Source organism: Bos taurus, chromosome 4, assembly GCF_002263795.3.
Source record: "Bos taurus isolate L1 Dominette 01449 registration number 42190680 breed Hereford chromosome 4, ARS-UCD2.0, whole genome shotgun sequence".
NCBI lineage: Eukaryota > Metazoa > Chordata > Mammalia > Artiodactyla > Bovidae > Bos > Bos taurus.
Genome location: NC_037331.1, coordinates 77770928 through 77798086, shown reverse-complemented (window position 1 = coordinate 77798086; position 27159 = coordinate 77770928). Strand labels below are relative to the sequence as shown.

General features: G+C 42.1%; 1 protein-coding gene across 3 annotated transcripts in view; it reads left to right on the top strand.

Moving 5' to 3' along the window:
• The window catches only part of HECW1 (HECT, C2 and WW domain containing E3 ubiquitin protein ligase 1), a 479331-nt gene that overhangs the window by 216799 nt on the left and 235373 nt on the right, over positions 1 to 27159 (top strand). For all 3 annotated transcript variants that reach the window (XM_024991127.2, XM_003585989.6, XM_024991128.2), the window contains exon 3: positions 8596 to 8703. In XM_024991127.2, coding sequence (XP_024846895.1) covers positions 8596 to 8703 — 108 coding nt within the window. The remainder of the gene's footprint in view (positions 1 to 8595; positions 8704 to 27159) is intronic.

Genomic DNA, 27159 nt, shown 5'->3' with positions numbered 1-27159 from the left:
CAATTTCTTATAGGTTATTGTTACAGATCTGGCTCTGTCCACTGTGCTATTCTTTGTCTTGAATTTTGCTTTTTTCTTTTTTTTAACTATTTAAGGCTGCTTGTCTCTCATTTTATTCTGCTTCATATTTCTTTGATCTGTCTTTTTCTTTTCTTTATTCGCACTCTTTATCTTTTTTTTAAGTGTAGCTCTTTCTATGTGCTTTTTATTTCTGAACTCAAGGTCTCTTGACCTTTAAGTTGCTAGAATAGCATATTTACATTTATTACACTTACTGTTCTATTAGGACTTATTTTTGCCATCTTTCTTTAGGTACTTTACTGTATTTTCTGTTTCTTTGATTCTTCTTTTCTTCTTCCCATTAGATCTGTTGATTTTGAAGTTATACATTTTTAGTGCTCTTATGGTGACTCCAGTACTCTTGCCTGGAAAATCCCATGGATGGAGGAGCCTGATAGGCTACAGTCCATGGGGTCGAGAAGAGTCTGACATGACTAAGCGACTTCACTTTCACTTTTCACTTTCATGCATTGGAGAAGGAAATGGCAACCCACTCCAGTGTTCTTGCCTGGACAATCCCAGGGACAAGGGAACCTGATGGGTTGCTGTCTATGGGGTTGCACAGAGTCGGACATGACTGAAGCGACTTAGCAGAGCAGAGAGAGATGGTGACTCTTTTAATTATAAATCAGTAAGTCTCAATCAAGGGTAATTTTGCCTCCAGTGAACATTTGGCAATATCTGAAGACATTTTGGGATATCACATTGTAGGGGGTGTTTCTGGAATGTGCAAAGTAGAATCCAGGGATGCTACAAAACAGGATATAAAGCACAGGACATCCCCCGCTACAATAAAGAAAACAGAGTTAGCCAGCTGAAAATATCACCAGTGCCAAGGTTGAGGAGCCCTGTCTAGACCACTGTGCTTGCAACCACTGGCTTTTTTAACCTTGTGAATATCTCTTCCAGTAGACTGTAGTTCACCCAGCGTGCTTTCAGATTCCTTTGGTCTTCTAGGACTTTCATTTTCCAGATGTGAACGCTGTCCCTTTTATCCTCAATATCCATTAGTCTTTCTTCTGTATTTTGAACTTTTTCTTGAAGAGTTTCTCAATCAGATCTTCCGGCTTCCTAATTCATTTTTTTCACCAAAAATCATAAACCATAGTAGGGTAATGCAATGATGGATAAAGGCCAAATGTAATGGCCATATGGATAGCACCCATATCCTACACATCAGTTTCATTGTATCTCAGTTATCATTCCATGAGGCCATAGTTCTAGGGTTCAATAACAGTGGGAAATTTTGCCTACATTGCCCCACTTTGCTACTGCTACTGCTAAGTCACTTCAGTCGTTTCCGACTCTGTGTGACCCCATAGACGGCAGCCCACCAGGCTCCCCTGTCCCTGGGATTCTCCAGGCAAGAACACTGGAGTGGGTTGCCATTTCCTTCTCCAATGCATGAAAGTGAAAAGTGAAAGTGAAGTCACTCAGTCGTGTCCAACCCTCAGCGACCCCATGGACTGCAGCCTACCAGGCTCCTCCGTCCATGGGATTTTCCAGGCAAGAGTACTGGAGTGGGGTGCCATTGCCTTCTCCTGCCCCACTTTGGACTCACAATATATATTAAAGGTTTGAGAAGCTTTGTGTAAGCAACGTGCTTTATTTGGTTTAACCCAGCATTTTTTATATTTCTTGAGTAAGAAACCCTTTCTTGTTTTCAATATTTGTCTGTGAGATATTCCACTGTGGAAAACCAAACAATAGCAGTTATAGGAAGCTATAGAATAAGTACAGAAACCCAGTCTTTGCCCTTAATAAAAATTTAATGTGCTGAGCCTTAAAATGTAAAGTTTTAAGATGAAAGCCAAAATTGTCTCTTTGACTAGACATCTGCACACAGAAACTCCCAGAATGCTTCCTATGGACATCAACTCTTGAAGTACTTTTTCTTTTATAGAGTTTTATTTTTTTAAGTTTTTCTTTTTATATTCTTTATATTTTAAGTTTTTTTAATAGCAGGTAATATATTAGAATATAGAGGAGCTGAAGGGGGGACTTCCCTTGAAGCCCAGTGGTCAAGACTCTGTGCTTCCAATGCAGGGAGCATGGCTTCAATCCATGGTTGAAGAATTAAGATTCCACATACCACACGGCACAGCCAAAAAAAAGAGTTGAAGCTATGTTTCCCAATTTTGGTACAACTAGTTAGAATACTGTTTTAAAGAAACAATCTGAGGGAAAAGCTACAGAAAAAAAGAGCGGCATTTATTTTTAAGGCCTCCCCCATCCTTTATCCCCAGATTCCCTTCCTGGAACAAGAGAACGAGAGAACTATAATCTTCGCTTAGTAGTGTTAAAGGCAAGTAGAGTCTCCCCAGATCTCCTGGCCTACTATTTAGTAAACCCATAGTCTAGTGATAGTGGGAGGACCTTCGAGACTTTTCCAAGGTTGGTTATCAGAAGGCGTGAGTTCCTCGGGGAAATGGAAGCTACTCTGTATTTTTTCTGGTAGGCTTAGGTAGTGGATCAACTTCCCTTTACTCTGTGCTCACTTGCCCATTCTGTTCCCAACAGCAATATATACTCTTCTTTTATAGATTAGAATGTCAGAAGCATGGCTACAGTTTTCATTTGGAAGACAAAGCATTCTGAAGACAAATGCAGTCCTTGTTTCTTAGATGTGCTTCTTTCTGTGAGCTTCACTGGAACTTTCTGATTCAAAATTTTAATAACTTGCGAGGGTCTTTTTTCTGCAATAAATTGTGGAGCAGGAGGTATGATGCTTCATACTAGAAGAAATAAGTATCAACCAGCAAATGCAGTCTATTTTGAGAAACCTGATATACCTCTATATGTTTTGTACAAAATGAGTGATGAGAAAAATTTTAATAGCGCTAGCCTAAGCTAATGTTTCAGACTATTATTAATGGTTTTGCACATTAAGTATCATGGAGCTTTGCCATAAAGGGCTCTATTTTTAGCCCAGACTATAAATACAAATAGCTGCTTGTTAGATGCCTGACACTGTTCTTAGACCATTACCTTTATTAGCTCATTTATTCCTCACAACGGACTTTGAGGTTGGAATTAATATTATCCCCCTTTTGTGGTGAGGAAGCAAGGACACAGAGGGATTAAATATAATGCCTAAGCTCACAATATCCACACAGTCAAAGGCTTTGGCATCGTCAATAAAGCAGAAATAGATGTTTTTCTGGAACTCTCTTGCTTTTTCCCTGATCCAGCAGATGTTGGCAATTTGATCTCTAGTTCCTCTGCCTTTTCTAAAACCAGCTTGAACATCTGGAAGTTCACGGTTCACGTATTGCTGAAGCCTGGCTTGGAGAATTTTGAGCATTACTTTACTAGCATGTGAGATGAGTGCAGTTGTGAGGTACTTTGAGCATTCTTTGGCATTGCCTTTCTTTGGGATTGGAATGAAAACTGACCTTTTCCAGTCCTGTGGCCACTGCTGAGTTTTCCAAATTTGCTGGAAGATTGAGTATGCAGCAGTTTCACAGCATCATCTTTCAGGATTTGAAATAGCTCAACTGGAATTCCATCACCTCCACTAGCTTTGTTCGTAGTGATGCTTTCTAAGGCCCACTTGACTTCACATTCTAGGACATCTAGCTCTAGGTGAGTGATCACACCATCATAATTATCTGGGTCATGAAGATGTTTTTTGTACAGTTCTTCTGTGTATTCTTGCTACCTCTTCTTAATATCTTCTGCATCTGTTAGGTCCATACCATTTCTGTCCTTTATCGAGCCCATCTTTGCATGAAATGTTCCCTTGGTATCTCTAATTTTCTTGAAGAGATCTCTAGTCTTTCCTATTCTGTTGTTTTCCTCTATTTCTTTGCATTCCATCGCTGAGGAAGGCTTTCTTACCTCTCCTTGCTATTCTTTGGAACTCCGCATTCAGAAGTTTGTATCTTTCCTTTTCTCCTTTGCTTTTTGCTTCTCTTCTTTCCACAGCTACTTGTAAGGCCTGCTCAGACAGCCATTTTGCTTTTTGCATTTCTTTTCCATGGGGATGATCATGATCCCTGTCTCCCGTACAATGTCACGAACCTCAGTCCATAGTTCATCAGGCACTCTATCTATCAGATCTAGGCCCTTAAATCTATTTCTCACTTCCACTGTATAATCATAAGGGATTTGATTTAGGTCATACCTGAATGGTCTAGTGGTTTTCTAAACTGTGGAAACTTCTGAAAGAGATGGGAATACCAGACCACCTGACCTGCCTCTTGAGAAACCTATATGCAGATCAGGAAGCAACAGTTAGAACTGGACATGGAACAACAGACTGGTTCCAAATAGGAAAAGGAGTACGTCAAGGCTGTGTATTGTCACCCTGCTTATTTAACTTATATGCAGAGTACTTCATGAGAAACACTGGGCTGGAAGAAGCACAAGCTGGAATCAAGATTGCTAGGAGAAATATCAATAACCTCAGATATGCAGATGACACCTCTAATGACAGAAAGTGAGGAGGAGCTGAAGAGCCTCTTGATGAAAGTGAAAGAGGAGAGTGAAAAGTTTGGCTTAAAGCTCAACATTCAGAAAACTAAGATCATGGCATCTGGTCCCATCACTTCATGGGAAATAGATGGGAAAACAGTGGAAACAGTGTCAGACTTTAATTTTGGGGGCTCCAAAATCACTGCAGATGGTGACTGCAGCCATGAAATTAAAAGTCGCTTACTCCTTGGAAGGAAAGTTACGACATACCTAGATAGCATATTCAAAAACGGAGACATTACTTTGCCAACAAAGGTCTGTCTAGTCAAGGCTATGGTTTTTCCAGTGGTCATGTATGGATGTGAGAGTTGGATTGTGAAGAAAGCTGAGCACCGAAGAATTGATGCTTTTGAACTGTGGTGTTGGAGAAGACTCTTGAGAGTCCCTTGGACTGCAAGGAGATCCAACCAGTCCATCCTAAAGGAGATCAGTCCTGGGTGTTCATTGGAAGGACTGATGCTGAAGCTGAAACTCCAATACTTTGGCCACCTCATGTGAAGAGTTGACTCATTGGAAAAGACCCTGATGCTGGGAGGGATTGGGGGCAGGAGGAGAAGGAGATGACAGAGGATAAGATGGCTGGATGGCATCACCGACTCGATGGACATGAGTTTGAGTAAACTCTGGAAGTTGGTGATGGACAGGGAGGCCTGGCGTGCTGTGATTCATGGGGTCGCAAAGAGTCGGACATAACTGAGCCACTGAACTGAACTGAACTGAAGCTCACGTAGCTAGTAATGGTCAAAATACTTGCCTCAAGGTGGCTATAGATATCCCTGTAATCAAATAAACACCTCCACAAAGACTTGCACCCCAACAAAGGATGCAGAAAAAAGAACCTCGGTTGGTTGTAGGAAACCAGGGGGGCTGCCATTCTTCAGTGTGGGGGGGGCATGGCTTGGCCTCCACCATCCCAGTCCTCTTCTCTTCTCCAGAGCTTCCTCTAGCGTAGACTCTGGTCCCTAAAAGTTACATTCCCCAGACTCCTGTGCAACCATTTTCCAGGTGCAAATTTGCTCCCTTCATCTAGATGCACCTGTGCATCTTTGGGAAGGCAGAAGTGAGCTGGGTGGTTCCTCCTGATGTTAAGTCTGTGGCTGCCACAAGCATGGCTCTGAGGAATTAAGCTTTTCTGTCACAGTGCCCTAGCATCCCCACACTCACTTCCTGGGTGTCAGCAGGCAGCCATGTAGTAGTGGCAATAACCTACTCAGCTTGCCACTGGCTGGTCACTCTCATTGCAGGTGGAGTGGCAGTTGCTGTGACTATGCCTTGGGTCCATCTTTCTAATACCTAATTCTCCTCATTAAATCCCTTACTGCATAAAATATCTGGTCTGATTCTGTTTTCCTGCATCTGATCCTGACAGTACACATGGATTCCCAAGCAAAGACTAGTAACTTCTAACAGTTGGCAGCACATACCTTGGAGAAGCGAGCTGACCACTCAGCACAGATGGTCCGGGCAAGGATACAGACTACTCTGTTCTCTTGTGTGATACTTGCTATGAAGTGTTACAGTTACTGTAAGGGAATGGGATGCTCATCAGGATCAATTGGCAATCTCTTACTATGTGTTTAACCTGTACAGTGTTGTCTCTTTAAAATGTGTGTTATTCTCTGCAGCCCTTTCTGATTTTCCCACCTACTCACCCCCATCGTTTTTTCATTTGTTCCCTTGTGGTTCAATATTTAGCCTATTCTTATACCCACGGCCTTCTAAAGAAATTGCCTGTGTTCTTGAAAAAAAAATTCCTCAAATCTATTAGGAACTTCCTGAGAACATAGGCTCTGTCTTGTTCAGCAGTATATCCCCAGGGTGTAGCATGGTAAGTGGAGCAAATACTCAACACACGTTTACGCAGTGCATGAAGGAACACTCCCTTTCTAGGTGTTATTCTATGTGGATACCTGACCGTAACTATTAAAGTGACTATTCTGGTGATCATAGTGGATAAATTCAGGAAAATACCTCTCCTTGGAGAATTGCCATAATGAGGCAAATTCTGTCCAGGTACTGAAGACCCAGGGAACTAGGGAAATATTATGCTTTTTTTTTTTTTTTTTTTTGCTGAAATGAGCCAATTACTGTAAAAGACGTATTATGCAATCATCTTAGTAACCCAAACAGGGCTGTGAGCATACACTGTGATTACAAAGACAGACAAATTTTGCAAACAAGTGATTTTCCAAGAGATACAAACAGTTCCTGATATTAATGAGGCAGAGACGATGCTGCTCTGCCTGATTGTCTTTGCCAAGGAAGAGGCAGCTGAAAATGTGCAGTCGACTTCGCAGGTCACAAGCACGTTTACCGGTGATCTCATGTAATCCTCCCCAGCGAGGCCCTGGTTATCACCTGCCCCCTTGTGGATGAGGACCTGCCGCTGTAGACATGACACTATTAGTAAATGACACACAGGTCCTGCAGCTGGGTCCCTTAGCCACAAGCTCTGCTCTCTTTTTACTTCATCCTTGTTTCACTTCTTCCCTGTTTTCACTTCATTCTGCTTCATGGGGAAACAGAGTGAACCTCAGTTGCCAAAAGGGCTACCATGACCTAGCCCCTCTCTGCAGAATCTGAGTTCTGGGTCTGCTCTCAGAAGCCCCTGAGTTCTGGTTGTTTCCCCAGATGTGATGGATTTGGAGTCTCAAAACATGGATTTCTCATAGCTTCAGATCCATTTAGCCTGGATGGTTACTTTCTGGTAAAGTGGAAACTGCAAGGGCCCCATAGAAGATTAAGGTAAAATCCATATCACTGTTTTTGTGCTGAGAACATAATGTCTGGAACCAAGGAAGAAGCAGTTGGTTACATCTTTATGGATCTGTCCTCTCCAAGGATGCTGCCTTGCTCTCTGGACACCACCTTTAAGAAGGACATTGATGGGTTACAATATGACATCAGAGGAAGGGCAGGAGGGAAAAAGAGCACAGTCCCCCCGACCCTCAGCTCCTCTCAGTGCTTCCACGAGCAGACTCTGCCCTGCTCCAGGCTTGGACACCACATGGAGACCTTACTCCATCCTCCATCTCTACCCTGGTGGCTCTTTCTTATCCTTCATCTCTCCTTCAACCTCCTGTTGCCCTCCCTTCCTGTAGCTTCTTGTCAGAGCACTCTGTTCTTTTCCCTCCCCTCCCCTATTGCAAGTTGTAATAATGCATTTATTTCTTTACTCAGTGTAAAATCTGTGTCTTCAATTGTTTGTAAGTTTTAGTTCAGAAAGGTTTTGCTCAACACTGTGGCCCCTGCACTTTCCCAGCATGGCAGATGGGTGGATCTCAATAAGTATCTGTTGAATGAACAGATGAATACATGAGTGCATGAAGGATGGATGGATGGATAAATTCATGGACAGGTCCCAAGTATTGGATGATGATGGGTATCCAGATTGGAGAAGAGATGATAAAAGATTAAGCCCATGGGAACTGGGCCCCAGATAAAAAGCGTGCTCAGATGCCTTCTTTATGCCTCATTCTCAGACCCAAATAGGGACCAGTTAATGAAAGCATTAGGAGGAAGATTTTTGCAGTGAGATTCTACACATGGAAGAGCTATTCAAAAGGGAAATGAACTGCCAGAGAAGCAATGATTTCTCTGTTTCTGGAGCGTTCAAGAACCAGCCAGATGTGACAAAGAATCTGCCTGCCAATGTCAGAGACACGGGTTTGATCCTTGGGTCACAAAGATCCCCTGGAGTAGGAAATGGCAACCCACTTCAGTATTTTCCACTTACCTGGAAAATTCTGTGGACACAGGAGGCTGGTGGGCTATAGTCCATGTGGTCTCAAAGAATTGGACATGACTCAGCGACTGAGCATGAGCACAGATGATCACTTGCCGGGAGTGCTGAGGGGTAGGAAGATTTCTGGATTAAAAAGGGGTTGATCCAGATGGTACCTGAGAACACCTCTTACTCTCTGTTTCTGTAACTCCAGGTGCTTTTTCTTCTGTTGAGCTGGAGGTGGCATTAATGTCTTTTGCTCTTTTATTTTTTTTCTAAAAATTCTGTTAGCTAATATGTTTCTACTCTGCTTTCTCCCTTTCCTGGGAATATAGATGAGGTCTTGTCGGAAAACTTCCTGGACTATAAGAACCGTGGAGTCAATGGCTCTCATCGGGGCCAGATCATTTGGAAGATTGATGCCAGCTCTTACTTTGTAGAACGTGAGTACTTTTCCCATTCCTGTTGCTCGGGATGAAGCAGAATGCAGCTGCTTTTGTTCTTTGCTGTGCTGCATGGCCTTCTTTTAGAAATGTGTCATATAATAAATGTTAGACACAATCATTGACTGTACAGTCCTAGTCTACACTGGAGGTTTGGTGGAAGAGTCCTTCCTTATGACACACCCATTTTTTTCTTTTGAATTTTAACTAAATGAGAAATAAGACATAATTTAAGGTCTAAATACAGTATCAGATATGAACACAACTTGCAATTTTTTATCTTTTTAGAGTCAAGAAAATAAGTGTTAAGAATACATGAAATCTCAGGATACATGAAATCTCATGACTGTGTCTTCAGTCTGCATGAACCAATGTGAAAAGGGGGGATTTGTGTGTAAATTAATTTAGTACTGGTCCCATTCCTTTCAAAGCAATTCTCCAGGATTTCTGTGACATAGAACATTTCCTCCATGTTCAGTTCAAAAAACAAACTATTCAACATAACTGTCTTCATCAGTTGTATAAAGATACACTTTAAATAAAATCATCTCTATAAAATATATAAAATACTATTACTGAGTGAAAGTGTATTCAAACTTGATGAAGTTGTAATGTCTTAGAATAAATATGTGACTTACCATGTCATATTCAAAATAATTAAAAGTTGAGCACTCTAGAAAACTGACATTTTTTCAAGTACAAACTTGGAAAGATCTCACTTCCCAGTGTACCTCCTGGACTGACAATATCTCAGTCTTTTTGGAAAATGGATGAATTTCCATTTTGCAAATGTATCATATGAATGAACAATATACTAGGAATGTAGTTTTCTGCACAAGTGTAGCATAATTTGTCAAAAAGTAAAAATTTATCAAGACAAAGCTTAATTGAGTTTGCAAATAATTGGAATATTGACTCAGGGCACACACATAAATCAGATAAATTAAAATGTAATAATAAATTATAGCTTTAGGAGTCAGTGCATTAAGACTGTATAAAATATGCCATAAGAATTTATATTTTTAATGTAAAGTAATTTGCATTTTCAAAATTGTTTTATAGAACAAGTGCCAAATTAAGGAGCAGGAAGAGATTGGATATACAAAATGTTCTAATATGGCTATTAAAGCATATGCAAATCAAAAATCTTCTTGCTATAATATAAAAATACAGAATCCAGGCCATATAAAAATGCAGAATCCCAAGCCATTATCCAGAAGGATAGAGAAGTTTTTGTTACAAATCAAAAATAAGACTCTTTGAAGTCTCTAAGTAGCAATAAACACATTAATCTCATTGGCAAATTATTGCTTCTTAAAATAAAAATAATTTTATCAACTTTGAAAATTGGCTAGATTTTAAATCTTGAAGTATAACAGAAGGGCATTTTACCTGGAAATTAAATTAGAATAATAACACAGCTTTGTTTTGTCCATTTTTCTCTTTATTTTTTCCTTTTAGTGTTTACTTTTATGAGAGTGGAGGTATATCACTGATTACCTGGAATCTATTTTAATAACACATGTCTTTTGGAGTTATGATTCAGTTTCATCAGATCATTAGGTCAGATCAGTCGCTCAGTCGTGTCCGACTCTTTGCGACCCCGTGAATCGCAGCACACCAGTTTAGAATTAGCTAGTTGCTATTACATAGGGCTTCCCTATGGTGGCTCAGCGGTAAAGAAAAGAATCTGCCTGCAATGAAGGAGACTCGGGTTTGACCCCTGGGTCAGGAAGATTCCCCTGGAGGAGGAAAGTGCGACCCATGCCAGTATTTTTAGCTGGGAAATCCCATGAACAGAACTCTGGTGGGCTACAGTTCTTGGGTTGCTAAAGAATCAGACATGACTGAGAGACTAAACAACATTGATTTATGTGGTTTTTTTGAAGACCTGATTAAATCAGATTTTTAAAGTACTAATAAATTAGAAACATTCAAAACACATATTTTCTGTACTCTCCAAGGAGTTAAATGCATGATAAAGTACAAGAAAAAATAACTCTTGATTTCTTTCCTATTCTGTGCAATAATTTATTCCTAGAGGGCACCTAGCTGTGTGACTATAGTAATAATTGTTGTAATATGAGAACTAAAAAGATGCAAATTTTAGCACTGACAAAAGAAAGACTTAGTGAAATTTTAGCTTTACCTATCCTGTGGCTCAGATCATGAACTCCTTATTGCAAAAGTCAGACTTAAATTGAAGAATTTAGGTAAGACCTAAATCAAATCTCTTACAATTATACAGTGGAAGTGACAAATAGATTCAAGGGATTAGATCTGATAGACAGAGTGCCTGAAGAACTATGGATGGAGGTTCATAACATTGTACAGGAGGCAGTGATCAGAACCATCCCCAAGAATAAGAAATGCAAAAAGCCAAAATGGTTGTTTGAGGAGGCCTTACAAATAGCTAAGAAAAGAAGAGAAGCAAAAGGCAAAGGAGAAAAGGAAGGATGCACCCATCTGAATGCAGGATTCCAAAGAATAGCAAGGAGAGATAAGAAAGCCTTTCTCACTGATCAGTGCAAAGAAATAGGGGAAAACAATAGAATGGGAAAGACTAGAGATCACTTGAAGAAATTTAGAGATACCAAGAGAACATTTCATGCAAAGATGGGCTCAATAAGGAAAGAAACAGTATGGACCTAACAGAAGCAGAAGATATTAAGAAGAGGTGGCAAGAATACACAGAAGACTATACAAAAGTTATACTATATATAATGACCCTACATATACTATATATAATGAGCTATATGAGTATAATGAGTATAGCTATACTATATATATAGTATACTATGTATAATATATATAATGAACCAAGGCTAGCGGTGGCTGTGCGGCACTGGAGCGGCCCTCTGGAGATACCCCACATCCAAGGTCAGAGAAACCCAGTAAGATGGTAGGCACTGGAGCAGCTGTGAGGAGATAACCCACGTGCAAGGGCAAAGAAGGCCCAGCAAGATGGTAGGAAGGGCGAATTCTCGTCTAGAATCAAGCCCCATTCCCGCCACAGATGCTCAGAGGGCTCAAACAAACCTTGTGCATACCAGAACCCAGGGACCCCACAGAGACTGAGACAGAACTGTGTTTGAGAGTCTCCTGTGGAGGTACAGGTCAGCAGTGGACTGCCACAGGGATGGGCTCTGGGTGCAGCAGACTTGGGTGTGGCATAAGCCCTCTTGGAGGAGGTCACCATTAACCCCACTATACGGCTGCCAGAACTTACAGAGGACTGGGAAATAGACTCTTGGAGGGCACAAAAGAACGTTGTGCACCAGAGCCAAGGAGAAAGGAGCAGTGACCCCACAAGAGACTGTCCTGGACTTGCCTGTGGGTGTCCGAGAGTCTCAGGTAGAGGCGTGGGTCGGTGGTGGCCTGCTACAAGGTTGAGGGCACTGAGTGTAGCAGTTCATGCATGGGATCTTTTGAGGGAGGTCACCATTATCTTCATTACCTCCACCTTAGTTTAGTTCAGTTCAGTTCAGTCACTCAGTCATATCCGACTCTTTGCAACCCCATGAATCACAGCACGCCAGGCCTCCCTGTCCATCACCAACTCCCAGAGTTCACTCAAACTCATGTCCATCGAGTCAGTGATGCCATCCAGCCATCTCGTCCTCTGTCGTCCCCTTCTCCTCCTGCCCCCAATCCCTCCCCAGGGTCTTTTCCAGTGAGTCAACTCTTTGCATGAGGTGGCCAAAGTATTGAAGTTTCAGCTTCAGCATCAGTCCTTCCAATAAACATCCAGGACTGATCTCCTTTAAGATGGACTGGTTGGATCGCCTTGCATCCAAGGGACTCTCAAGAGTCTTCTCCAATACCACAGTTCAAAAGCATCAATTCTTCTGCCCTCAGCTTTCTTCACAGTCCAACTCTCACATCCATACATGACCACTGGAAAACCATAGCCTTGACTAGACAGACCTTTGTTGGCAAAGTAATGTCTCTGCTTTTCAGTATGCTATCTAGGTGGGTCATAACTTTCTTTCCAAGGAGTAAGCATCTTTTAATTTCATGGCTGCAATCACCATCTGCAGTGATTTTAGAGCCCCAAAAATAAAGTCTGACACTGTTTCCACTGTTTCCCCATCTATTTCCCATGAAGTGATGGGACCAGATGTCATGGTCTTAGTTTTCTGAATGTTGAGCTTTAAGCCAACTTTTTCACTTTCCTCTTTCACTTTCAAAAAGAGGCTTTTTACTTCCTCTTCACTTTCTGCCATAAGAGTGGTGTCGTCTGCATATCTGAGGTTATTGATATTTCTCCCAGCAATCTTGATTCCAGCTTGTGCTTCTTCCAGCCCAGCATTTCTCAAGATGTACTCTGCATATAAGTTAAATAAGCAGGGTGACAGCCTTGACATGCTCCTTTTCCTATTTGGAACCAGTCTGTTGTTCCATGTCCAGTTCTAACTGTTGCTTCCTGACCTGCATATAGGTTTCTCAAGAGGCAGGTCAGGTGGTCTGGTATTCCCATCTCTTTCAGAATTTCCCACAGTTGCTTGCGATCCACACAGTCAAAGGCTGTGGCATAGTCAATAAAGCAGAAATAGATGTTTTTCTGGAACTCTCTTGCTTTTTCCATGATCCAGTGGATGTTGGCAATTTGATCTCTGGTTCCTCTGCCTTTTCTAAAACCAGCTTGAACATCTGGAAGTTCACGGTTCACGTATTGCTGAAGCCTGGCTTGGAGAATTTTGAGCATTACTTTACTAGTATGTGAGATGAGTGCAGTTGTGAGGTACTTTGAGCATTCTTTGGCATTGCCTTTCTTTGGGATTGGAATGAAAACTGACCTTTTCCAGTCCTGTGGCCACTGCTGAGTTTTCCAAATTTGCTGGCGTATTGAGTGCAGCACTTTCACAGCATCATCTTTCAGGATTTGAAATAGCTCAACTGGAATTCCATCACCTCCACTAGCTTTGTTCGTAGTGATGCTTTCTAAGGCCCATTTGACTTCACATTCCAGGATGTCTGGCTCTAGGTGAGTGATCACAACATTATGATTATCTGAGTTGTAAAGATCTTTTTTGTACAGTTCTTCTGTGTATTCTTGCCACCTCTTCTTAATATCTTCTGCTTCTGTTAGGTCCATACCATTTCTGTCCTTTATCGAGCCCATCTTTGCATGAAATGTTCCCTTGGTATCTCTAATTTTCTTGAAGAGATCTCTAGTCTTTCCCATTCTGTTGTTTTCTTCCATTTCTTTGCATTGATCACTGAGGAAGGCTTTCTTACCTCTCTTTGCTGTTCTTTGGAACTCTGCATTCAGATGCTTATATCTTTCCTTTTCTCCTTTGCTTTTCACTTCTCTTCTTTTCACAGCTATTTGTAAGGCCTCCTCAGACAGCCATTTTGCTTTTTTGCATTTCTTTTTCTTGGGGATGGTCTTGATCCCTATCTCCCGTACAATGTCACAACCTCTATCCATAGTTCATCAGGCACTCTGTCTATCAGATCTAGGCCCTTAAATCTATTTCTCATTTCCACTGTATAATCATAAGAGATTTGATTTAGGTCATACTTGAATGGTCTAGTGGTTTTCCCTACTTTCTTCAATTTAAAACAGATGTGGTCCACTGGAGAAGGGAATGGCAAACCACTTCAGTATTCTTGCCTTGAGAACCCCATGAACAGTATGAAAAGGCAAAATGATAGGATACTGAAAGAGGAACTCCCCAGGTCAGTTAGTGCCCAATATGCTACTGGAGATCAGTGGAGAAATAACTCCAGAAAGAATGAAGGGATGGAGCCAAAGCAAAAATGCCCAGTTGTGGATGTGACTGGTAATAGAAGCAAGGTCCAATACTGTAAAGAGCAATATTGCAGAGGAACCTGGAATGTTAGGTCCATGAATCAAGGCAAATTGTAAGTGGTCAAACAGGTGATGGCAAGAGTGAATGTCGACATTCTAGGAATCAGTGAACTAAAATGGACTGGAATGGGTGAATTTAACTCAGATGACCATTATATCTACTACTGTGGGCAAGAATACCTTAGGAGAAATGGAGTAGCCATCATAGTCAACAAGAGTCCAAAATGCAGTACTTGGATGCAATCTCAAAACAACAGAATAATCTCTGTTCTTTTCCAAGGCAAACCATTCAATATTACAGTAATCCAAGCCTATGCCCCAACCAGTAATGCTGAAGAAGTTGAAGTTGAACAATTCTATGAAGACCTACAAGACCTTTTAGAACTAACACCCAAAAAGATGTCCTTTTCATTATAGGGGACTGGAATGCAAAAGTAGGAAGTCAAGAAACACTTTTATGGCAAATTTGGCCTTGGAGTATGGGATGAAGCAGGGCAAAGGCTTAATAGAGTTTTGCCAAGAAAACGCACTAGTCATAGCAAACACCCTCTTCCAACAACACAAGGGAAGACTCTACACATGGACATCACCAGAATGTGAACACCGAAATCGAATTGATTATATTCTTTGCAGCCAAAGATGGAGAAGCTCTATACAGTCTGCAGAAACAAGACCAGGAGCTGACTGTGGCTCAAATCATGAATTCCACCATAGTTTGGCCCCAGGTAAATAGCAGTAAAGTAATGCTCAAAATTCTCCAAACCAGGCTTCAGCAATACATGAACCGTGAACTTCCAGATGTTCAAGCTGGTTTTAGAAAAGGCAGAGGAACCAGAGATCAAATTGCCAACATCCACTGGATCATGGAAAAAGCAAGAGAGTTCCAGAAAAACATCTATTTCTGCTTTATTGACTATGCCACAGCCTTTGACTGTGTGGATCGCAAGCAACTGTGGGAAATTCTGAAAGAGATGGGAATACCAGACCACCTGACCTGCCTCTTGAGAAACCTATATGCAGGTCAGGAAGCAACAGTTAGAACTGGACATGGAACAACAGACTGGTTCCAAATAGGAAAAGGAGCACATCAAGGCTGTATATTGTCACCCTGCTTATTTAACTTATATGCAGAATACATCTTGAGAAATGCTGGGCTGGAAGAAGCACAAGCTGGAATCAAGATTGCCGGGAGAAATATCAATAACCTCAGATATGCAGATGACACCACTCTTATGGCAGAAAGTGAAGAGGAAGTAAAAAGCCTCTTTTTGAAAGTGAAAGAGGAAAGTGAAGAAGTTGGCTTAAAGCTCAACATTCATAAAACTAAGATCATGGCATCCGGTCCCATCACTTCATGGCAAATAGATGGGGAAACAGTGTAAATAGTGTCAGACTTTATTTTGGGGGGTTCCAAAATCACTGCAGATGGTGATTGCAGCCATGAAATTAAAAAACGCTTACTCCTTGGAAGGAAAGTTATGACCCACCTATATAGCATACTGAAAAGCAGAGACATTACTTTACCAACAACGGTCTGTCTAGTCAAGGCTATGGTTTTCCAGTGGTCATGTATGGATGTGAGAGTTGGACTGTGAAGAAAGCTGAGTGCCGAAGAATTAATGCTTTTGAAGTGTGGTGTTGGAGAAGACTCTTGAGGGTCCCTTGGACTGCAAGGAGATCCAACCAGTCCATCCTAAAGGAGACCAGACCTGGGTGTTCATTGGCAGAACTGATGCTGAAGCTGAATACTTTGGCCACCTCATGCAAAGAGTTGACTCATTGGAAAAGACTCTGATGCTGGGAGGGATTTGGGGCAGGAGGAGAAGGGGACAACAGAGGATGAGATGGCTGGATGGCATCATCGACTCGATGGACATGCGTTTGAGTGAATTCTGGGAGTTGGTGATGGACAGGGAGACCTGGCTTGCTGTGATTCATGGGGTCGCAAAGAGTCGGACACAACTGAGCGCCTGAACTTACTTACTTAAATAGAAGGGAGAGAACACAGCTCCACCCATCAACAGAAAATCGGATTCAGTATTTACTGAGTATGGCCCTGCCCATCAGAACAAGACCCAGTTTCCTCCTCTGTCATTCTATCCCATTAGGAAGCTTCCGTAAGCCTCTTATCCTTCATCAGAGGAAGACAGTCTGAAAACCACAATCACAGAAAACTAACCAATTTAATCACATGGGCCACAGCCTTTTCTAACTCAATATAATGACTCAGATAACCACAATGATGTGATCACTCACCTAGAGCTAGACATCCTGGAGGGCAAAGTCTAGTGGGTCTTAGGAAGCTTCACTGTGAACAAAGCTAGTTAAGGTGATGGAATTCCAACTGAGCTATTTCAAATCCTAACAGATGATGCTGTGAAAGTGCTGCACTCAGTATGCCAGCAAATTTGGAAAACTCAACAGTGACCATGGAACTGGAAAAGCTCAGTTTTAATTCCAGTCTCAAAGAAAGGCAAGGCCAAAGAATGTTCAAACTACCACACAATTGCACTCATGTCACATACTAGCAAAGTAATTTTCAAAATTCTGCAAACTAGGCTTCAACAGTACATGAATTGAGAACTTCCAGATGTTCAAGCTGGATTTAGAAGAGGCAGAAGAACCAGAGTTCAAACTTCCAGCATCAGTTGGATCATAGAAAAAAGCAAGAGAATTCCAGAAAAAAAGTCTACTTCTTCTTTATTGATTATGCTAAGTCCTTTGACTGTGTGGATCACAACAAACTGTGGAAAATTCTTAAAGAGACAGGAATAGCAGACCACCTTACCTGCTTCCTGAGAAACCTGTATGCAGGTCAAGAAGCAACAGTTAGAACTGGACATGGAACAACAAATGGATTCCAAATTGGGAAAGGAGTACAACAAGGTTGTATATTGTCACCCTGCTTATTTAACTTATACACAGAGTACATCATGCAAAATGCCAGGCTGGATGAAGCACAAAGTGGAATCAAGATTGCTGGAGAAATATCAGTAACTTCAGATATGCAGATGACACCACTCTCCCATCAGTTCATGGCAAATAGATGGGGAAACACTGGAGAAAGTGACAGATTTTATTTTTTTGAACTCCAAAATCACTCCAGATGGTGACTGCAGCCATGAAATTAAAAGATGCTTGTTCCATGGAAGAAAAGCTATGACCAACCTAAACAGCATATTAAAAAGCAGAGACATTACTTTGCAACAAAGGTCCATCTAGTCAAAGCTGTAGTTTTTCTGGTAGTCATGTATGGATGTTAGATTTGTACTCTAAAGAAGGCTGAGCACCAAAGGTTTGATGCTTTAAACTCTGGTATTGGGGAAGGCTCTTGACAGTCCCTTGGATTGCAAATAGAAACCAGTCAAACCTAAAGGAAATCAACCCTGAATATTCATTGGAAGGACTGATGCTGAAGCTGAAACTTCAGTACTTTGGCCACTTTATGTGAAGAGCCGACTCATTAGAAAAGACCTGATGCTGGGAAAGGTTGAAGGCGGGAGGAGAAGGGGATGACAAAGGTTGAGATGGTTGGATGGTATCACTGACTCAATGGACATGAGTTTAAACAAGCTCCAGGAGATGGTGAAGGACAGGGAAGCATGGTGTGCTGCAGACCATGGGGTCTCAAAGAGTCTGACACCACTGAGCAACTGAACAACAAAAACTATCCTGACAAAATCTTACAATATTGTATTATTACAGTAACTCAAATGTTATTTTTAAATTATTTTTTAGTTATTTCACCCTGTTGAGCCTTTGTTGCAGTACTTGGGATCTTGGTTGCATCATGCAGGATCTTTCATTAAGGCCTGCAGTCTCTAGTTGTAGCATACAGGCTCAGGGGTGTGCAGGCTTCAGTAGCTGCATCATTCGTGCTTAGCTGCTCCACAGCATATGGGAACTTAGTTCCAGACCAGGGATGGAACCCGCATCCTCTTCACTGCAAAGAGGACCACTGGGGAAGTCCCTCAAATGTTATTTTTTAATGTGTACAATCTGGCTCAGCAGACCAGTCCCAAGCCTTCAGGAGGAGCTCCCACAGTACTTGTTGACCATGTGCTCCCAAAACCAATGTATGGTTACCAGGGGAGTAAGCGGAATGAGGGATAAATTGGGAGATTGGGACTGACTCGCTCACGTGTCTGACTCTTTGTGACTCCATGGACTATATACAGTCCATGGAACTCTCCTGGCCAGAATACTGGAATGGGTAGCTTTTTCCTTCTCCAGGAGATCTTCCCAACCCAGGGATCAAACCCAGGTCTCCCGCATTGCCAGATCCTTTACCAGCTGAGCCACAGGTGAAGCCCAACGTATACACACTTCTATATATAAAGTGAAAGTGAAAGTGAAGTCGCTTAGTCGTGTCCAACTCTTTGCGACCCCCCCATGGACACCAGGCTCCTCTGTCCATGGGATTTTCTAGGCAAGAGTACTGGAGTGGGTTGCCTTTTCCTTCTCCAGGGAACTTCCTGACCCAGGGATCGAACCCAGGTCTCCCACATTGTAGACAGACGCTTTATCGTCTGAGCCACCAGGGAAGTCTACTATATATATATACTATATATATATATATATAAAATAGATAACTAATAAGAACCTATTGTGTAGTACAGGGAACTCATCTCAATACTGTATAATGACCTATATGGGAAAAGAATCTTAAAAAGATTGCACATATGTATATATATAATTGATTCACCTTGCTGTGCATCAGAAACTAATGCAACATTGTTAACCAACTATACTCCAATAAAAATTAATTTAAAAAAAAAGAAGCCCTTCAGAAGTCCTTCTTGTCTTGCCAAGAGGAGGTGATTTCACAGGGAAGGTATCTTTGTTTTGATCTCTTGCCCAGACCAGTTATATGTAGCTCCCTGTTCATCATTGCTTCCCTTGGGTAGCAGGAAGAATAACATAGTAGGCTTGGAAGGACCACTGATTATGGCCAAAAGAATTTTTCCCAAAGGGACTTCCTTTCTCCACCCATCTTTGGGTCAAGTCACATGATTATGGTCATGATTGCTGCCTTCTCACAGCTGTCCAGACCTAAACCAGAAATCTGCAGTCATTTTTGACTGCTCTGTTTTGCTTCAGTTTCCTGTTCCCCCTCAGTACCACCAGTCACCAGGTCCTGCCTTGCCTCCAGCTCATACCTTCACATTCAGCCTTCTCTGTCTCTGCACTCGCTTTCAGATTCACATCCTGACTGCTGCTTACTCTGATTTCATCACTCTCTGCATTTGTCAGAAGAGTGAATATCAAAACCCCTTTTCAGAACATCATTTCCAAATCTTCTTTCATAATTTCCTCCTCCCAAATTAAAGAAAAAACAACACAGTGTTCCTTGATTACACATAATAGACATCTTAACACCTAGCCCCGCTTTGAGGTTTTTGTTTTTTGTTTTTTTTTTTCAATTTTTTTGTATTTGAGTAGAGTTGATTAACAGAGTTTTTAACAACACTCCTTTAAGCATGGTGAGATGAAATTTACACAGGTCAGGGGTGGAGTTTGCCTCCCCTCTCCACCCTTCAGCAGGTGGCTTCAAGTGAGAGGCTTGTGGGCTCAATGGCCCTGTGCTCTGAGATTTTGACCCTTCTCCTATAAAATGAAGTTAATGCACAGTCTCCACAATGACCCCATGAAGACTGAGAAAGCACACCTGAGGGGGGCCAGGCACATGTTTAGTATAGCCAGGTAGGCAGTCTAATAAGAAAGCTTTGAATGAGAGGTTGTGGTGCTTTTCTCTTTTGGGAATGGACATGGTGGTGCTTGTTGTCAACTGTGAATTGAGTGGCTTATTTTGAGGGTTTCCTCTGGGGAAATCCTTTGCAGCCAGAGTTGGGGACCAAAGGACACCAAAGGAAAAGCAGGGCTCCAGGAGAACTAGAGCCCAATGCTGACTCCCCCTTGTTAGCATCTCTGGCCACTGCTGGCAGTACAGCAGAGCCAGAACAAGCCCTGCTGGAGCCAGAAGGTTCCCTAGATCTGCCCAGTTTAGCCACAGGGATCCTGCCAGGTCAACAATCCATATGGTTCAGATGACATGTTGTTATAGCTTTTTATTTGAATCTGGATGTATTTCCACCGGGACTGCTCTGTGTTTTAGAACTGATATGGCTAAGAACTGCACTATGGGCTGCCATTTTCAGTCACTGTTTTCTTCTTTCCAAGAAGCTGTCTCCTTTCATATTGCAATAAATATTTGAATCATAGGCTCTAAGAAAGTCTACTTCTTTGTAGGCAGAACTAGAAGACACATCTACCTTTCTTTCTTTCTTTTTCCCTATCTATATAACTTTATGGTGATCATGCTGCTCCACAGGTGTTCGTTTAGAAGCAGTGTGGCTTCATAAATATCTGCATGATACTGGGCATTTGATTATTATGCCACCTTATTTTTGGGCTTCCCAGGTGGCACAGTGGTTAAAAAATCTGCTGCCAATGCAGGAGATGCAGGTTCCATCTCGGGGTCAGGAAGATCCCCTGGAGTAGGAAATGGCAACCCACTCCAGTGTTCTTCCCTAGAAAATTCCATGAACAGAGGAGCATGGCAGGCTACAGTCCATGGGGTCACAAAGAGTCAAACACGACTGAACACGCATGCACTAGATTTTTATTACATAATGCCATGGAAGTCATAACTACCTGCATTGCTCATCCAGGTTCACACTATCCTAAAGGGAAACCATACTCAAAATTGCACTCTACACAATCATAAAGTAATTTCAGTATAGGTTATGACCTTACTTGTATTTCTTAAACCTTGAGAAAAGAATATGCAGTTCACAGCAACACTCCTAAAATGCATTTCCTCTTTCACCTGTGTCCTTTAACCACACAATTCTGCTGGTGTTCGATCCCCCACTGAACTTCTCTGTAAGCTTGGTTCACACTCATGCTGATTTTCTTTCCTTCCTTGTTTCTTGCATGTTTTGCTTTAAAAAGCTAAATGAAGTCATCTTACTAGAGAGAAGCCTCTGGAGTGGTAGAAAAGGAGCCCAGGACACCAAAAACACAATCACTCACTCTTTAGCAGATCAGAGTGAAATGATTGGAAATATTCATACGCTAATAATGTCTGGGCTGCCTGAGGCCAACCTAAAGGTGCAGCAGTTTAGACTGAAAGGGGCCAATGAGGCAATGGAGTATGGCAGTGCAGGGGCAGGGATCCATATGGGAAAATGGGACATAGGAGTGAGGGGACACGCATAGCAGGCTTATCCTCAGCCCACCGAAGGTGAGAAGTGAAACTGTGTACAGTCATCTCTTACACATCAAATAGCCCATTACACCCGCAGGCATCAAAATTCATCTTCCGTCCGTAGATTAAATATCACATCATTAAAGAGTGACTAAGCAGTGGCACCCCACTCCAGTGTTCTCGCCTGGAGAATCCCAGGGACGGGGAGGCCTGGTGGGCTGCCGTCTATGGGGTCGCACAGAGTCCGACACAACTGAAGCGACTTAGCAGCAGCAGCAGCAAGCATTGTGACAGGAAACAGCTACAAAAGATACAATCAAATCATTCAATTCAGATTTGCAACAACATAGATAGTTCTGACTTCTAACTAGTTACGTGTCAGACTCTCCCAGTGAGATGAAAGCTCTTAAATAAATGGCCAGGACCCTAGGAACCCAAAATGAGACTTTTCTAGATTAACTTGAGTTGCCATTTCAGTACGATCACGTACAGACTCACCCACCTCTCTGAATCCTGCAGTGCTGGAGGCATACTGTGGACTGGACTGGTATCAGGGGACTCTGATCTATAGGTGAAGGCTCGGTCCCTGCCCTCCAAGGTTCTTACTTTCCAGGAGTGGGGACAAAAACACTTCTTACTGTGTCCTTACTGTGAAGGAGACCACCCAGCCTGGCTTTGGGGCCTAGGATTAATCACCACCCACAGATAAAAGGAGCCAGTGGGTGGACTTGGCCAGTGAAAAGGAAGCACTGGCTTTGGCGGCCGAGTGGTAGAGAGCTCCTTCTAGCACCTGCAAAGGCATGAAGGCGTGGGGAGGTGAAAGTTGAAGGTGAAGTTCTGAGAAAGAGGAGAAGGGGGAGGAAGGAGTAGAAGGTGGAGCTGGAGGAAGAGAGATCATCAAGTCAGGAGGATTAAGTATGACCACAAATTCTTTGACATTTTTTTCATCAAGAGGCTAGGTCCATGTCCCCTTCCCTTAGGCCTGGAAGGCTCTATGACCCTTTGCTGGCTTCTATGTTGAAATGATGCTATGACCATCGGGGTGCATGTATCTGTTGAATTACTGTCTATTTTTTTTCAATTCTTCTGCTCATTTTTAAAAATTTTTATTTATTTTTAATTGAAGGATAATTGCTTTACAATATTGTGTGGGTTTATGCCATACATCAACATGTATCAGCCATTGATATATATATGTTTGCTCCCTCTCTTCTGCTCATTTTTAAAACAAATTTTTGGGGGGGTTTTGATGTTAAGTTGTATGAACTATTTATATGTGTTAGATATTACCTTGTTCAGTCATATTATTTGCAAATATTTTCCCCCATTCAGTAGGATATCTTTTTGTTTTGTCAATGGTTTCCTTTGCTGTGCAACCTAATTAAGTTTAATTAGGTCCCATTTGTTTATTTTTGCTTTTGTTTCCATTATTCTAGGAGATAGATAAAAAATATATTGCTGTGATTTTCGTTGGTGTTCTGCCTATGTTTTCCTTTATGGTGGTTTTCCATTTAGGTCTTTAATCCATTTTGAGTTTATTTTTATATATGATGTTAGAGAATGTTCTAATTTTATTCTTTTACATGTAGTTGTCCAGTTATCCCAGCAACACTTATTGTTGAAGAGACTGTCTTTCTCTAGCGTATATTCTCACCACCTTTGTCATAGATTAATTGACCATAGGAGCATGGGTTTATTTCTGGTGTTTCTATCCTATTCCATTATCCATAAGTCTGTTGTTGTGCCAGTACCATACTGTTTTGATTATTGTAACCTTGAGGTATGATCTGAATATAGCCTTTTATTTTATGCTGCTAAGAGTACCATGAGGTGAGTGCTATCACCATTGCATTTGAGGACAAAACTTAGTCTGAGCCATGGTAGCTGATGTAGCAAGTGGTGGAGCTGGGATTTGAACCAGCCTTATCTGCTTGTGCTCATCAGCCACAGGGGAGGATCTATGGGGATACTGGAGATGCGGGACACAGAAGGGATGCTTGATGAACTGAGGTCCATGAGGAGTTGGAAGGAACAGGATGCAGAGAACTGTTAAGGAGCCCAGCCTTCCCTGGAAGCCCTTGACCTACTATGGACTTCCAGTCAGAAGTGTGGGTGGGCAGACTGGGGACCTAAGAGAGAGAAGGAAAAAATGCTTTGTGTTGACCATTCTATAGTGACTCCATTCTATAGTGACTCTTTTCTGAATCAGAAGGGAAATAAGGAGAAACAAGAAGAACCCAGGAGTGATTTTTACCTATACAGACATGGTAGGGTCAAATTAGAACTCTACAAAACAGATTCTTTTTGTCCCTCTCAAAGCCACTCTATACACCGAATGTATCTCTTTAAATCACAGACACAAGGATCTAGAAACAACCAGGGCTGCAGAGGCCTCTCCACATCTCTGCCTCCAGAGAGGGTTTCAGTAAAATAAGGAGAGCATATTAGAGAGAAGTAGGTCAGAAAGAGAAAAATGAATATTGTATATTGATGTGTATATGTGGAATCTAGAAAAATGGTACAATTGACCCTATATTGTACACAAAGAAGAAGCAGACATGGATGTAGAGAACAAACATATGGACACCAAGGAGGCAGAGAAGGGATGGGATGAATTGCGAGACTGGGTTTGACATATATACACTACTGACACTGTGTATAAAATGGATAACTAATGAGAACCTAGTGTATAGCACAGGGAACTCTGCTCAATGCTCTGTGGTGACCTAAATGGAAAGGCAATCTAAAAAACAGTGGCTATATGTATGTGTATGACTGATTCACCTTGCTGTACAGCTTCTGTAAGGCAACTATACTCGAATAAAAAATTTTAAAAATCTCCTTGAGACAGGAATAATAGCTTTCTCATAAAGGCCTGTGGCAGATCAGGACAGACATAGGCCAAATTGGCAGGAGAGTATGTGGGGCAGACAGGGAAATTGACCTAACTAAGACTCTGTGTCTGGACCTGCAGCCAGGTGTCTGAAGGACATGGCAAGCTCATTACCATAATGTCCAATTAGACACAGCAGATGGGCACAAGGTGACTCCAGCCATCCCAGAAAGGTGCCTGTGCTTGTCCCTGGGGAATCTGTGCATGGCTCACAAGATCTCATCTCTGGGCTGTCATTTGGATTAAGGCTATTGTCCTGAATAGAGGAATAAGAACAATAACAGCAGCAACTAAATATCTCTGAGCTTTCCCAATGTGCATGGTACCATGCTGAGTGCCTCAGACATCTTACTCCATTTATCCTTCATGAAAATCCTAGGTGGCAGATGTTATTTTTCCCTTTTTTGATAAGGAATCTGAGGTACAGGAATATAATGCAGTTGATCCAAGAGTCACAAGTAACAAACAAGTAGTGGGGCCAGGACTTGAACCCAGGTAGTCTGACCTCCGAACCTGCTCTTTAGCCACCATGATGTCCTAATAAGACTAAAGTTGGCCAGAAGGGCTCCCACCACTCAAGTGGAGGTTCAGTGTAGAGTTCCGGTCCTTTGGAGGGTAGGATATTGGGTAATACACTACATAGAACTCTGAAGTTGGAGTTCATGCTGGGGCTTTACCTCCCTGAGTGATTGGCGGGGAAATTGTCTGGGCATCACAGTGGGAGCCAAGTTATCACTGGGCTGAGCAAATCCCTTGACTAGAGGAAGGAAAGTTGAGATGGTTAACATATGGCTTTCCTCCCCTCCAGATGATTCCAAGTGGGGAGCTCCATAGACCATAAAAAGCTCCATAAAAGCTATAGAGAAAGTCAAACTGGAAGACAGAGCCTATCCAAGATTTCAACCACTTCCTCCCACATAAATTCAGAATCTCCTCCATTTCAATGTATTTGTTATGTGTGTGTGAATCCAATTTGTGTACTCATTTTTTTAAATATTACTTACTCCCTATGGAAACATGAGAAAACTATCAAATGTCATCCATAATTTTGGCAAAAATAACATTTTTAAAGATTTGTTTTTGTTGTTATTGCTGGTAGCATCTCCATTTGGAGGGGCTTAGTAAATATTTTTTCATTTTTTTAAATTGGAATATAATTGCTTTATGATGTTCTGTTAGTTTCTGCTGTATGAAGAAGTAAATCAGCTATATATATATACATATATCTCCTTCCTCTTGAGCCTCCCTCCCACCCACACCCATCTCACCTATCTAGGTCATCACAGAGTACTGCATTGAGCTTCCTGAGCTTTTATAGCAGGTCTCCACTATCTATTTTACACTTGGTAGTGTATGTATAGAGCTTCCCTGGAGGCTCAGGGGTAAAGAATGTGCCTGCTAAGTAGGAGACGGGAAAATCCCCTGGAGGAGGAAATGGCTACCCACTCCAGTATTCTTGCCTGGAGAATCCCATGGACAGAGGAGCCTGGTGGGCTGTAGCCTTTGGGGTCGCAAAAGAGTTGGACATGACTTAGCAACTGAACAGCAGCAGTGGCGGCAGTGTACCATGATCCTCATCTCCTGACTTGTCCTACTCCCCCCTCCCACACCCTGTGCCTGCATGTCCACTCTCTCTGTCCTTGTCTCTATTCCTGCCCTGCAAATTGGTCATCTGTACCGTTTTTCTAGATTCCACATACATGCATTAATATACACTATTTGTTCAGTTAATGAACGAATGAAGTAAACTAGTGCTCAAAATGTCTGTGCAGGAAGCAGAAGACTTGTGCTCAAGGGCGACAGCCATCATGTCTTATCTTTCCTACTAAGGGCCCCTGAGCTGTCGAGATAGAGACAGGGAAACAGATATGGAGAGTGGAAGCCAGGTGGCCCCTGGTCAGACACACAGCAGGAAGATACCACAAAGAGAACAGAGTCGACTGACCTACCCAGCTTCTTGGAATAGGGAGGTGACAGAGAGGTACCACCTTTCAAAGCAGAGAACTCTGCTCTGTAGTGAACACAGCCTGGTCCACACTAGAAATCTGACTAAATGCTGCAGCACCTCCTCCCTTGATTGAGGGTAGGGGAGTGGATGCTAGAAGAACAGTGGGAAGGGGGATTTCCCCCTTTTCCACATCATTCTGACCTTGTACCTCTCTCTTTTGACCCCCTGAGCCTTTCAGCCAAGTCTATAGTCATGCACAGCCGTAGGGTTCTTTGTGAGGATGGAGACCCACAGAGGGCAGGGAGATCCTGCCCATATACCACGTGTGCCTTCCAAGACACTTATCACTGCCACCATGTACCAGCCTGGGGCCGGTTCAGAGGTTACCCTCAGGACTTCCCTGACATTAGCCAAGATAGGTCTCTAGTCAACTCTCAGGCCATTTTCAAATAACGCCAGCTATACTGTCCATACCAGCTTTGGACAGCTAGGAAAGAGTTCAGAATCCAAATAATACGTTAAAGTACAGACTCCCTCACAAAATCTCATGTATCACAATTGCCCCAAATTCCAGAGTTGATATAGTA